This window comes from Tupaia chinensis, unplaced genomic scaffold (genome assembly GCF_000334495.1).
Source record: "Tupaia chinensis unplaced genomic scaffold, TupChi_1.0 Scaffold144276_1, whole genome shotgun sequence".
NCBI classification, from domain to species: Eukaryota; Metazoa; Chordata; class Mammalia; order Scandentia; family Tupaiidae; genus Tupaia; species Tupaia belangeri.
In genome coordinates this window covers 63063-77218 of record NW_006204133.1, presented here as the reverse complement: position 1 = coordinate 77218, position 14156 = coordinate 63063, and the positions used below count along the sequence as shown (strand labels likewise).

At 45.4% G+C, this 14156-nt stretch overlaps 1 protein-coding gene across 30 annotated transcripts in view; it reads right to left on the bottom strand.

Moving 5' to 3' along the window:
• LOC102499600 (zinc finger protein 2) overlaps window positions 1–14150 on the bottom strand; it is a 38165-nt gene extending 24015 nt beyond the window's left edge. The window contains exons 1-9 of one of the 30 annotated variants that reach the window (XM_027767468.1): window positions 13899–14150; window positions 13277–13656; window positions 10558–10590; window positions 10111–10303; window positions 9419–9569; window positions 8381–8452; window positions 4135–4261; window positions 1206–1319; window positions 3–526 (exon numbers count right to left, since the gene is read on the bottom strand). In XM_027767468.1, the coding sequence (XP_027623269.1) occupies window positions 3–526; window positions 1206–1319; window positions 4135–4261; window positions 8381–8413 (798 nt within the window). In that variant the 5' untranslated portion in view covers window positions 8414–8452; window positions 9419–9569; window positions 10111–10303; ... (1 more) ...; window positions 13277–13656; window positions 13899–14150. The other 29 variants (XM_027767499.1, XM_027767465.1, XM_027767466.1 and 26 more) reach the window with 29 other exon arrangements.
• Between the last annotated feature and the right edge of the window lie 6 nt (window positions 14151–14156).

Here is a 14156-nt window from a genome sequence, read left to right as displayed (position 1 = left end):
AAGAAGGCCTTCGTGCACTCGTTGCACTTGAAGGGCTTCTCTCCGGTATGCATTCGCTGGTGCACGATCAGGGACGAGCGATCAAAGAAGATTTTCCCACACAGGTTGCACTCATAGGGGCTCTGCCCGGTGTGGATCATCACGTGCCTGCTCAGGCTGCTCCTGTGACTGAAGGCCTTCCCACACTCGGGACAGCAAAAGGGCTTCTCCCCGGTGTGAGTCCTCCGATGGCGGATGAGGGATGAGTGGTCATAAAAGGTCTTCCCGCAGTCCTTGCAGTCACGATCTTTCTTAACGTGAATTCTCTTGGGTATGGTTGACACTCGCCTCAAGGTCTTCTCCAGGTACAGGGACTGCTTCCAAGTCTCCACTGCAGGGCTTTGCTTGTCTGTTTCCAACCCAGCCTCGGGGTCATGACCTTGAAAGCTGTCACCCAGAGGACTCTGCTTTATAAATATTTCCCTCCACAGTTCTTCTGGTTTTTCTTCTTCAAAAGTATCTTGAATCTCAGACTTGATTTCCCACTCTGGAACAAACAGAAAACACAGGTGCAGTTTCTTTACGGGGCTGGGAAATACTACGATGGGAAGGAGAGAGACTACAATGAGTCCAAAAGTAATGCACGGCCACTGCACTGCTCGCTCCCACACACTGTCCTACCCCGGGGAAAGACTGACACTTGAGAATGAAGGAGGATGTGCACTGGCAGCACAGTGGGATAACCGGGGTAGACCGGGTGAAGAGGATGGTGATGGAGAGGGGTATCGGTGTGAATGGGCAACAAACAGATCTGAGGAAACAAACGTGGTGAATTCAGAGGAATGCCTGAAGGAATAGAGGGACGTAATGAAGGCCAGGTGAGGTGCAGGGGTAATGCACTGGACCTACATGGGAGAGGTCACAGGTTCATGTTCCGAGACCCCTGGGCATGTCAAGTACAGACATGATCTGGGCAGGCTGAGACTGACTCTGCCGGTGTTTGTCTTTCTGCCTCTCCCATGAAAGAAATAAAAAAAAAAAAAAAAAAAAAGGAAAAAAAAAAAAAAAAAAAAGGAAGCTAGTGGGTGATACAAAATAAAATAAATACTAAGACAGGATACTTAAATTTCAGAAGAAAGGATACCCAATACACCCCCCTGACACACACCTGCATAAAAAACACAAAGTACACAAAACGCCACCCCACCCTCCTCATGCTCAGTTACCTAGAGCGACACTTTCTGGGTATTCTCCCTCCTCAGGTCCATGCGGATCGACCATCCATGACTCGTCCTCTCTCTTCAAGTGAAAAATGACCTCAAGTTGAGGAACTGGAAGTCCTATTCATGAGAAAGGAACAAGCCAGGTAGTCGCATGTGACAGAAACACGTGACTATTCCGAATTCCTATTCTCTAATTCCTTCAGAGGGAAGAGGGGGAAAGGCAGAACCTGCAGGCCAGGAATGCAGAGTTCAAAGTGAATCCCTAGCATGGAGGAGCTGAGGTTCTAAAAAACAAGTGGCACTTGGTCAGAGAGCTGACAAAATCCATTTGGGTGCCAGCAAGTGGTGTGGAGGTTAAGGTGCTGGATCCCATATGGCTGACTCTGCGGTTTGAGTCCTAGACCCAGCAGCTCAAAAATCGTGCTGAGTGTGAGTGTGTGTGTGTGTGTGTGTGTGCCCAAAATCCTGAGGAGACTGAATAAGGGACTGTGGGTGGCATGGTCATCCCTCGGAGGGTGATATCTCACTTTCCCTCTCTCTCTCTGGGGATCACCTGCATCCTATACCAAAACTGGAAAAAAAAAAAATCCACTTGAATTCATGTGTATTCTTCCCTACAAAGTGAATGGGAAGCTCCCAGCACTGGCACTGGCAGGATGACGGTTCTTGGCTCAGGGGAGGTGAGAGTGACAAAAAGAAGGTCTCAAGTAAAAACACATAAGGAAGGTACCCATTTTTGTGTTTACCTTCAGTATCATGCTTTTACCAAACAAGTCAATTATGTTTGTTGTGGGAAAATCAGAGGTATTTGTGAATAAAGAGAAAAAAACCACCTTTCATAATTTGTATTCATTCTGTTAAAACAAGATAATGGGGGCCAGAGGTGGCATAGTAGTTAAGGTGCTGGACTCTCACATAGCCGACCATGGTTTGAGTCCCGGATGGGTGGTTTTGAATGAACACCAGGTACATCTGTGTGCATGCCCAACATCCCAGGAGGAGAATGGAAGAGAAGGGACTACAGCATGGCCATCACCGCCCCCTCCCGGGGGGGGGGTGATTCCTTGCTTTCTCTCTCTCTCTCTCTCCAGAGAGTACATGAGCCCTATGGTAAAAACCTCAAAATGTAAATAAAGGAAAACTGGATAATAAAAGAATGCTCATCTATAAATTTAATTTTTTTCACATAATAATTTAAAATATTTTATTTCACCTAGCAATATAATTCACCATTGTAAGAGCTACATGTATTACATTGTATGGAATAACACAATTTATTTAACAAAGCCCCTGCTGATAGACACTGTGAAGAGGCTTTAATGTTTTGCTATTAACAAACTTGGTATGATGAACACTGGCATACACCGTGGACAGCTGATCCTAATTTCCTTAGAAGCAAATCTACCCATTTTTGGCTATATAGAAAAACAGGGGCCAGGGAACTGGATCCCATATGGCCAACCATGGTTTGAATCCTGGCCCCAGCAGCTTGAAAACATGCCAGACACATGCACATGTACACCCCAAAATCCCAATAGGATGGAGAAATGGACTGAGGATGACCACACCCCACTGTGGGGTGCCTTCTCCTTCTCTCTCTGGAGAGAGAAGATGTAAGTTTTTCTTTGGAGAATATAAGTGCCCTCTAGCAATTAAATTTTTTAAAAAAGATTAAAATAAAAGGAAAACCAGTTTTTTCCCTCCTCTGGCTTCCATGAGAAGAAAGTTCTCCTCAGCAAGATGCACCACCTCTCGGGAACAGCAGGTGGTGTAGTGGTTAAGGTGCTGGACTCCCACATGCCTAAGTGAGGTTTGAGTCCCAGACCCAGCAGCTTGAAGCTCAAGCTGGGTGCATGTGCATACATGCCCAAAATCCTGAGAGGAGAATGAAGGAGAAGGGATCACAACATGGACATCCTCCCTGGGGGGGTGATTTCTCACTTTCTGTCTCTCTATCTCTGTCTGTCTCTCTGGAGAGTGCATATTCTCTATAACAAAAATCTCTTTTTTTAGAAAAAGAAAAGAAGATGAGCCAAACAAGCAGACAGTTACCTTGTCGATGTGTGTCATGAGCCTAGGGGGCTCCAGGACATTCTCTCCCCGCAGCTTTGACATCTAGAAGCTGGCTATAAAAACAAAGGGCTCTGGGGGCCGGCAGGTGGCATGGTGGTTAAGGGTGCTGGACTCCCACGTGATCGACTGTGGTTCAAGTCCTGGACCTAGCAGCTTGCTTTCTCATTTTCTCTGTCTGTCTTGCTCTCGCTCTCTCTCTTTGGCCCTCTCTGGTCAAAATATAAACGAATGAATGAATGGTCTGAATTACTAGCTGAGTCTTACTGTAACTCCTCTCTTGGGGAGGATCCATCCACTAAGAGAGATGTGGCTGATTGGAAAAGCCTTTGAATTTCATTGGTGAAGACTTGGCAGCATTTCCAACCCATAGGAGCGTGACTTTGAAGCGAGTGGTCTACAGGACAAATGGAAGATTCCACCCACGGACATGGCGAATTTGGTTGTGCTGTCCACCTTCCTTTTTCTCTTCCTCTTACTTATTTTCCTTTTACCTGTGTGACTCCATTCCCTATTCTCAGCTTGTGTGTGTGTGTGTGTGTGTGTGTGTTCTGCAGTAAACCAACACGTGTGTGAACACTGTTTTCTCTATTTGATTTGCCACTTGATTTTGGCATAAAGACCTGCCTCCTCACACACAGATTAAACTGCCACCATGTAATGGGGACTGGATCACCTTTGGTGGGTCCAGATGTGAGTATTAAGAAGCCCACTGTGGTTGTATACCTAAGCCGCATCCTTCCATTTGAATCTTATCCTCGGTGGCCCAGAACCCAAGTTGGGCGGGGGAGGCAGGTATCAATTCCTCGGTGCCACGTGAGCATAGGACAAAGCCTCACTCCTCCCGGGAAGCGCCCCTTACCCAGTGAGGCGATGCTGCTGTAGGTCTCCAGCATCACCTCTCTGTAGAGGTCTTTCTGAATTGGGACCAGATGGTTCCATTCTTCGTCTGTGAAGACCACGGCCACATCCTCGAAGGTCACAGATTCCTGAAAGCACAATCACACTCTCCCTGACTCACGAGCCCTCCCCTTGCTTGGATCACACCAACATGTCGTTAAGCCCTGCAGGATGTGGAGGGGGTCTACGGGAGATGGTTCTGACAAAGCAGGGCGTGGAAGAACTTTAGAAAAAGAGGCAATAGTTGCCCAAGACATGAAGTTCTTGGTCATAATCTCACACCACTGTACTTATAACTGAGCCTCTGAGTATCAGGGGCTCTTTTTCAGACTTCAGAAAACCTGCAAGAATGCAACAGAAAATTCCTGTGTACTGTTCAGTTTCCCAAAGGTTAATATTTTTCATTTAGCTCTATCCTTTGTCTCTGTCTATATATACAGTCATGTGACACAAAATGGCATTTCAGTCAATAACATGCCACATAAAATGGAGCTGAAAAGGGATGGCTTAATGGTTACATCACTGGGCTCCCATGTAGTCGACCATAGTTTGAGTCCTGGACCCGGAGGCTTAAAACTCATGCCGGTTGTGAGAGGCATGGTGGTGCCCACCCTGTGGCAAAAACTCACACCAGGTGTGTGTGTGTGTGTGTGTGTGTGTGTGTGTGTGTGTGCCCAAAATCCTGAGAGCAGACTGGAGGAGAAGGGATTGCGGCATGGCCATCCCCTATGAGGGGTGATTTCTTGCTTTCTGTTTCTCTGTCTCTCCAGTGAGTGCTCATGCCCTATAGCAAAAATCTCTCTAAGAAAAAAAAAGAAGCAGAAAAATTCCTACAGCCAGGTCTCCTAGTGGCATGGTGGTTAAGACACTGGACTCCCACATGGCCGATTATGGTTCAATTTCCAGATCTGGCAGTTTGCTTTCTCACTCCCCTCGTCTGTCTGGTGAGCCCATGTGCCCTACAGCAAATTTTTAAAAATAATAATAAATAAGATTAAATATATAGGGACCAGCAAGGGACATGATGGTTAAGGTGTTAGACACTCCCACATGGCCAACCACGGTTCGAGTCCTAGACCTGGTGGCTTGCTTTCTCTCTCTCTCTCTCTGGTCAAATTAAAATAAATGAATGAATAAATAAAATTAAATAAATAATTCTTTAAAAAATTAAATAATTCTCCCCCCAAAATATGAATTTATTTATTTATGTATTTATTATCATTATTTTTCAATTTGACCAGAGAGAGAAAGTGAGAAAGCAAGCCGCCAAATCTGGGACTCAAGCTGTGGTTGATCATTTAACCACCACGCCATGTGCTGGCCCCATAAATAATTCTTAAAAAAAAAAAACATTTTTACTGCCTAGTAACACCAAAACTATTCTAACAGGAATACATAGCTGAGGAAGAGGCAAGAAAAAGGAAACAGCACGAAAAGAGAAAGACCCCACAACAAAAATTCACAATGAAGGGTTTAGCCGAAGCTTCTGCAGATTTCAACAGCTCCTAAAAAGTTTGGGTGAAAACCAGGACCAGCAGATGGCATAACGGTTACATTGCTGGACTCCCACATGGCCGAGCATGGTTCAAGTCTTGGACTTGGAAGCTTGAAATTCACACCAGGCGCATGTGTGGGGGTGTGTGTGTCCAAAATCTGAGAGGAGAACAGAGGAGAAGGGACTGTAGCATGGTCATTCCCACAGTGGGTGGTGGGGGCGGGGGGGGGGATTTCCTGCTTTCTTTTTCTCTGTCTCTCCGGTGACCGTATGCACACTATAGCAAAAATCTCTCTCAAAGAAGAAAAAAGGTTTGAAAACCATGGATCTTACTAAAAGGTTTTCAGTAGTAGAGAAGAATGATCATGGTGCATATTCTTCTTACAATAAAAATTTATGATGAAAAAAAGAAACAAACCAAGCTGGACATATTTCTGAAAAGAGTGACACCTCTTCAAGAAAAGCCTCAGGCAGGTCCTTCAGGAGGTATTCCAGAAGAAGGCTTGGTTGTCATGAGAGATGACAGGTCCATACGGCCCTGGAGACCTTCGTGGGATAAGACATGGAGGTGGAAGACATGATATTGATGATCCTGACCCTGTTTAGTGTGTTTGTATCTGTTTTAAACAAAAAGTTTAAAAGGAAAAAAAAAGAGAGCGTGCTTACAGAATAAGGGTATAAAGAAAAATATTCCATATCCCTGTACAGCTGTACAATGCATTTGTGTTTTATGCTAAGTATCATCATAAAAGAGTGAAAAGCTTAAAGAAATTTAAATTTTATAAAGAAGTTACAGTAAGGTAAAGTTATTTTTAAAGGGGAAAAAAAGCCTTTTTATAAATTTAGTGTAGCCTAAGTGTATACTGTTTATAAAGTCCAAAGTCCCAGGCCTTCATAGTCACTCAGCTCTCACCACTGACTCACCCAGTCCTACCAGCTGCACTCTTGGTAACTGCCCTAAAAAGGCGTACCTTGTTGTTTTATTCAAATAAAAAGAATTATTTATTTATTTAATTCCATTTGTTATTATTCTTTTTTAATTTCACCACAAAGAGAGAGAGCAAGTAAGCCACCAGGTATGGGACTCGAACCACGGTCAGCCATGCGGGAATCTAGCACCCTTAACCACCACGCCAACTGCCAGCTCACAGATGTACCATTTTTTAAATCTCACATACCAAGTGCTATGTTTTGAATGTGTCTCCCTAGATTCATGTACTAGAATCTGGTGAGCCACTGTAACAACACTGGGAGCATGGAGACTTAATCTGATCATGGTGTTGAAAGGTGGGACCTCCGGGAAGCGATGAGGCACCATGACAAAGTCCTGGTGGGTTTATAAGGAGAGGGAGTGAGGAGGGCAGACACATTTTTTTTTTTTTTTTTTTGCCTTCCACTACATTACCCACCAGCAAGAAGTCCCTCACCAGAGGTGGCCTCTCAGCCTGTGGACTAGTGAGCTAAATAAACTATTCTCTTAAGTTACCCAGACTCAGGTATTTTCTGTTATTAGCAACAGAATGAACTAGAATATCATGCTTACTCTTCCTTCCTACGTTCAGAAATGTCGGTACTTACACTGTGTTAGGGTTTCCTACAGTATTCGGCCCAGCAATATGCTACCCCAAACAGCCTCGGTGTGCAGCCAGCCATACCACCTAGGCTCTGTGAGCACGCCCTGTTAATATCCATACAACAGAACTGCCTAGTGATGCATTTCTCAGAACATATCCCCATCATGAAGTGACGCATGACTGTATATACATTCTCTGAACTTCCTGAGTAACTTGCAGATATAACATCCTAAATATTTCAGTGTTTATTTCGTAAAAACAAGAATGTTCTCTTGTATAATCACAACATAATGAATAAAATCAAGAAAATAACATTATACTATAATCTATGACCTTACCAAAATTTTTCCAATTGTCTATGTATTTATTTATTTCTTTATTTCCAAACCTTTGGACTAATATTGATTAGATCATTTTCAGGCTCCCTCTCACCTCACTCTCAAGCTCTGTGATTCTGTAAGATTAGATTTTCACCTTGGGCCCCCAGATGAGTCTCCGACGTGTCTGCAGAAATTCTAGGCTAGGTTTATAATTCAAGACTGCCCTTGGACAGAAATGGAGCAAGCCACAAGTCTGCGTCCAGTAAGACTGTCTTCACAATTCTTAGAACCTTACTGAGGTGATACAGGGTGGGAGAGGTCTTCAAAAAGTTCATGGGCAACGTGTACTATGAAAAAACTAGACAGATTTAGAAATATTTTGGTACCAAATAAACTTGTACTTTAATTCCAGTTTCCCATGAACTTTCTGAAGTCCCTTTTTTGGTACCACATTCTCCCAATCTAAGCCAGCACTCCCTGGAACACTGGGGCTTACTCTCAGTCCGTACTTGGATGTACTAAGGGACAGTGAGGACCAGTCCAAGGTGCCTCAGTCCTTGCAACCAGAGCCATATCGCTGGCTTTAGGGAAAGCCAGTCAGAGCCAAGGCTGCAGGGGTATGCACCTGTAACTGGCTCGTGCTAAGGGCAGGGAAAGATCACTGAAGGACACCCCAAGGCAAGCACGAAGGAAGTACTCCCCGTAAGTCTTTGATCGCCTGCCTGGGTCCAATCAAAGCAGTTCTCCAGGCAAAGGAGGAAAAGGGGCTGCATTCTGGAGACAACGAGAGTATTTCAGAAACACACAGGCCCACCTCACCTGGCATATGGCAGTTGGATACAGAGCAGCCATTCCCTCCTATGTGCTCTTCTTGCAGAAAAGGGCAGAGTCCTGGCGAGGCACGGGTGGGGTGAGAAAGAAGGTATGAGAAAGGTCAGTCCTGTTTGGCAGCCTTCTGACCCACAAGCGAGACCTCTCCATATACCCGTGAGATGTGCACCCACCCACCCTCATTCCCAATACCCTACAAAAGACGGGGGGATTGAAACAAGGCCAGGAACACCCCGGCCCCACCCCAGAATTAGAGCCCAGGGCCATGGATACTGTGAGTTACAGCACAACGCGGTGCCTTTTTACAATGATCCTAGAGGCAGAGTTCTGCTCCTGTGAGGGAAGCTCACGTTAGACCCATTCAGAAATTCCCATTCAGAGTTGCCCTGAACCATTACTGGACAAAACCACATAATCTTGGTGACTATAAGGATGATCACGACCTCTGCTAAAAGAGCAGCTCTTGGGCAGCCACGTTCTGTACCACGTGACCCTGCACTTCTCTCCTGCAGTCACGCTTAGTAGGCCACAGGGAGGTGACATACAGGTAATCAGGGGGCTGGGATGCAATCGGGCTTGAAAATACGGCACCCTTCCTTAGGAACGATGAACTAAGAAATGTCAGAACAGGTGCACAAGGAGCTGAAAGGTCATCAGGTAGCCACGAGGATCAGGGGAACCAAGGTTACCGGGAAGGAGAATCTGGGGGCCACGTGGGAGGTAGGAAGGAGGTCGTAATGGACAGTGGATGAGAAGCAGCTGGGGAAGGCAGCTCGGGCACACGTGTGAGGAGGCACGGAAGCCAAGACCCAAGAATTCCTGGCCCTGAAGTGCCTCAGCTCACCTAGTAGCACCCACCGGCTCCAATTTACAGGCAGCCCCATCTTATTCACTCTTAGATCTCCCTAAGGCTCTAACCCTCTCAAAAGTCTAGTCGCAATATTATTAAATCAAGCATTTCTGGGATTCATGGGAAGGAAGAGATAGCATGGTTCTGGGGAGGAGGAGAAGGCTGTTTGTGGCCACCTTGACCACTCTGTGACAGTCCAGGGAGTATGGTCACTGCTCCTTGTGATTCATTCATCCATCTGGTCGACCGGCACTTACTCAGCACCAACTATTTACACCAAGCACAAAAACCGTTACGATGCTATCCTCGTCTTCCAGAAGCGATAGCCTAATGCGTAGAACAGACAAGGAAACAAGATAATACCTCCCTACAGGATGGGCGAGCGCTATAGCGAGATGCACGGCAAAGTATGACAGCACCTCCGAGGCTCACTTCACCCAGAGGGGGCGGGAGAGGGAGAAACGCTGCAGCGTTCTTGGCAGAGTTGGGATCTAAGGCCAGTTCTGACATGGGGTAGGCCGTGGGCCCTTCTATGCAGGACCCTCAACTTTTGAAAAATCAAGGAGGTATGTCTATATAGAAATGATTAACAACTGAAATGAGCTTAGAATGGTGGAAGTTGGCACATCTGTGGTGGCAAGGGTGGTAGGGCACCACTGCACAGTCTTAGAGCCCCATCCCTGGAAGGCCTGGTTCAGATCTCAGGCCAACTTGAAGACACTGGGTGCGCTGAACCATGCAGATGATCCTGGCTGAGGGCCCAGCTTGGGACGATTGCAGCGTGGGAAGACCCTGTCCAGGGTACCTATCTCCCTCCCAGCCCGGCCATGCCCTCTATGGAAGAAAGAAATAAACTAAAAAAACAAACCAGTGGAAGTCTAGGCTATAAGCAGTACAATGGGGAATGTAAGGCTGGAGCAGGAGGCAGAGGCCAGCTACATCTGGGAGAGCTCGGGATGGCACCTTGTCCACAGGCATGGGGAGCACTGAAGGATGTAAGCACTTAAATGTCATCAACAGATGGGTACTTTAGAAAGATCATCGCAACTTCTATCAAGAACCTAGAAATTGGGGTTGGAGGGAGGGGCTCAGGGAAAAAAAAAAAAAAAAAAAAAGAACATTTAACAGACACAAAAAAGGAAAGTTATTGTGTACAGTAATATCTTTGACTTGTTTAAAATGCAATATATTTATACTTTGAGAACCCACATCATATGCTGTAAAAATGTACAATGATTAAATATAAACTTTTTAAAAAGTACCTTAAAAAAAAAAAAGAGAGAGAGAGAGAGAGAGAGCCTGGAAATATACATACTTTGACTCAGCAATTCTCTCCTGGGAGTTTATCCTAAGGAAATAAGTAAGAATATATACAAAGCTTTATATTAATCCTCATGAACATGAACTGTTACTGACAGCTAAGTGCCAGGGAACTTCCTAGGCACTTTATATGTATCCTCTCATGTAAATGTTACAATGATGCAGCAAAAATCTGAAACACCCGAAACAGCTCAAACAGGAGACTCGGTTAAATAGTGTGTGGTCCAGTCCATCTGTAGGATGAAACACTGAAACACTTCACCTTATGATCTGGCTGTGTACCTCTGCAAGGCTGCGCTCCATAATCTACGCCGTGAGGACAAGTACAGGCTGAGTGTTGGTTCCTACTAGTAACAACTACCACTTCTGGCATTTGATATTTCTAGGCACTATGCCAAGTGCTTTATATAAGGATAGTATAATTTCATCCTCCTCAGTCAGTAAAGCAGGCTTTATTTTGTGGATTAGAAAATGTAGGCCTTTTAAGAGGCTGAGGTAGAATTCTAACCAACGTCTGCCTTGAACTCTGTGCTATAATGGTTCATCTCCATGAAAAGATTGCCACATAGCAGACCAATGGACCGTAACAGCAAATCTCCAAACATATCCCGAGCATTTACGGAAGTCTAATATGGGACTGAGGTGGCATCAGAAACCACTGGAGAAGGGCCAGCTCCTTGGCCTGATGGTTTAGGCAACCAGATCACACAGTTTGAATCCTGGCCTCAGCAGCCTGAAAAACATACAGGGCACATGTGCGTGGGTGCCCAAAGGTCCAACAGGACTGAGAAAAGGAGATGAGATTACAGCATGACCATGCCTCACCGAGGAGTGCTTTCTCTCCCCCTCACCCCCTCTCTTTGGAGAGTACATGCACCCTCTGGCCAAAAAAAAAGAAAGAAAAAAAATCACTGGGAAAAAGAACACTACTGATAAGCTGTAGACAATTTCAGTGTTAATCAATGAGAAAAAAAACCCTAATTATATATACCTACATATATATGAATATCACATACTAAGATGAACTATAGCCTTATGTTAACAACAGAGGTCCTTTGCAAAGACATAAAATACTCAGCAATTTTTTTTTAAATTATGAAATGACTTATTTATATAAAGTTAAAAATACAAACATAATACCTACAAAAGTCTACATGGGACACTAAGCACCAAATTGTGAGCCCATGTGAGAAGGGCAAAAGATAGGACTGGAAAGAGATACTCAGGAGAGTTTCTTTTTATTTGTAATATTTTGTTTCTTAAAAAAAAAAGAATAAAGACAAATACACAGGAATTTACAAAATACCGGGGTCAGCAAATGGTACGGTGGTTAAAGGTGCTGGACTCCCACATGGCCGACTGTGGTTCAAGTTCTGGACCTAGCAGCTTGCTTTCTCACTCTCTCTCTCTCTATCCCTCTCTGGTCAAATTAAAAAAAAAAAAAAAAGATAAAGTTAAATAAAAGAACTTTAAAAAGAAATTTACAAAATATTAAGAATGTAATCTTTTATATATATACTAAAACATAAATAAAATTTATGTGGTAGTATTACAACTGATTTTTTTTTTTCCTTTTACATTTGTTATAGGGTGTGTGTGCTCACCAGGGAGACACAGAGAGACAGAGAAAGAGGGAAAGTGAGAAAGCACCCCCTAAGAGGGATGGCCACACCACAGTCCCTTCTCATCTAGTCTCCTTTTGAGATTTTGAACACACATGCACACATGCCCAATGTGTTTTCCAAGATGCCTAGTCTGTGACTAGAGCCATGCATTACAGCCATGTGGGATCTGGCTGCCTTAACCACCATGCCACTGGCTGGCACACAAGTGATTTTCTTTCTTACAATCTTTATATTTTATTATTTTAAAAAATACAGTATGTACGAATAGTTTTCAAAATATTCACAGAGGGACCAGCAGTTAGTGTAATGGCTATGTCGCTGGACTCCCATGTAGTTGACTGCGGTTCGAGTCCTGGACCCGGTGGCTTAAACTCATGCTGGGCACATGTGTGTACATGCCCAAGGTCCCGAGAGGAGAATGGAGGAGAAGGGACTGTGGCATGGCCATTCCCCCTGGGGGGTGATTTTTCACTTTCTGTCTCTCTGTCTCTCTCTGGCAAGTGCATGTGCCCTGCAGCAAATAAAAAAACCTCTTCCTCCCCCCCCCCAAAAAAAAAATCACAGAAAATGCTCATTATGAAAAAAAAACAAACATAAATTTCAGAAAAAAATTTTGCATCAAAATCTACTTATACTTTAATTCCATTTATCACAACCTTTTCCAGGTCCCCTCATATTTACTTTGATGTATAGTGAAAATAACAGGGAGGGAGGTAGAGTGGTGTGCAAGAAAGTTACAGCACAACTGAGATCACTAGGCCTAGAAAAGTACTTGCAAGGTTGATCCATGGCTGGAGTCTGGGAATTTCGATTTTGAGGGGGCTCCTCAGTTCTATTATTCCCTCGACTGTTTCAAATTTAAGCTTGAACCTCACTCTCTCCCCCCTCAAATATAATCACCAGGTCCTTTTAACTCTTGCTTTGCGATGGCGTCTGTATCATTCCCTACCACTAACACCATCATATTCAGGTCCCTAAGAGCTTGCTTTACAACTACCACATTCCTAACCGGCTCCCAGCCACTCGTCCCGTCTTCTCTCTAACTCTGAATGTGACCTTTAGAATACAGGTCCCCGGCTGAGACCTTACCGTTCACTCTGCTGGGTCTTTTCCTGACCCTCCGTGCCCTGGCCCCAGTGTACTTTTCTTCATCCTCGTCTCCTCCTATTCATACGGCCCAATAAAAATGATCTCCTCCTCGAATCTGCCTGACGTTTTGCTACTTCTTTCGTGGCATTTTACATCAAATCCTACCTCCTCCACGAAGCCCTCTCCCCGGCACTAGAGCGGAAGTCCAGAGCTGGAAGTTAAATGAGGCAATCTGAGACGCTTTCTGGGAAACCGGGAGAGACCGGAGTGGGCGGCACCCTAGATCTGGTGTCAGTTCCACCCACGTTCATTAAGCACCGACTAGAAGGAACCGGAGGAGCAGAGGAAGACTCCAAACTTCCGACCTGAAAGTACGAGATCTGACACACAGCGGGTGCACAACATCAGACCACGGTAACAGCGCGCACACCCCACGGAACGCACGCACACACGGCGGGGACAACTTTCCGTCCGCACCTCTCCTGCCGGGACGTCGCCCGTACACTCTGCGGGTCGGCTCCGCCCGCGTCTCCCGGTTCTGCTCCCACAGCACCTCCCCAACGCCTCAATCTATTTCTCTAGGCCGCTGCCTTCCAGAAAGACACACACCGGCAACCCTCACCTCCGGAACAGAGTGCTCGAGACCCAGGAAGACTTCGCCGTTTCAGGTCCGGAAAGCAGTGCGCCTGCGCAAATGGCTCTGGCGTTCGTGCTTCCAATCAATGCGCTGCCTTCGCCCGGACTTCATTTCCCAGAAGTCTGAGCGGCCGCCGCGCTTGAATGTGACGTCTGAGAATCAGCGCAAATGGACGCTACGAGAAGGGGCTGGTGGTGCTGAGCAGGATCGGGCATCACTGGGCAGTCGCCCTATCCGGAGGAG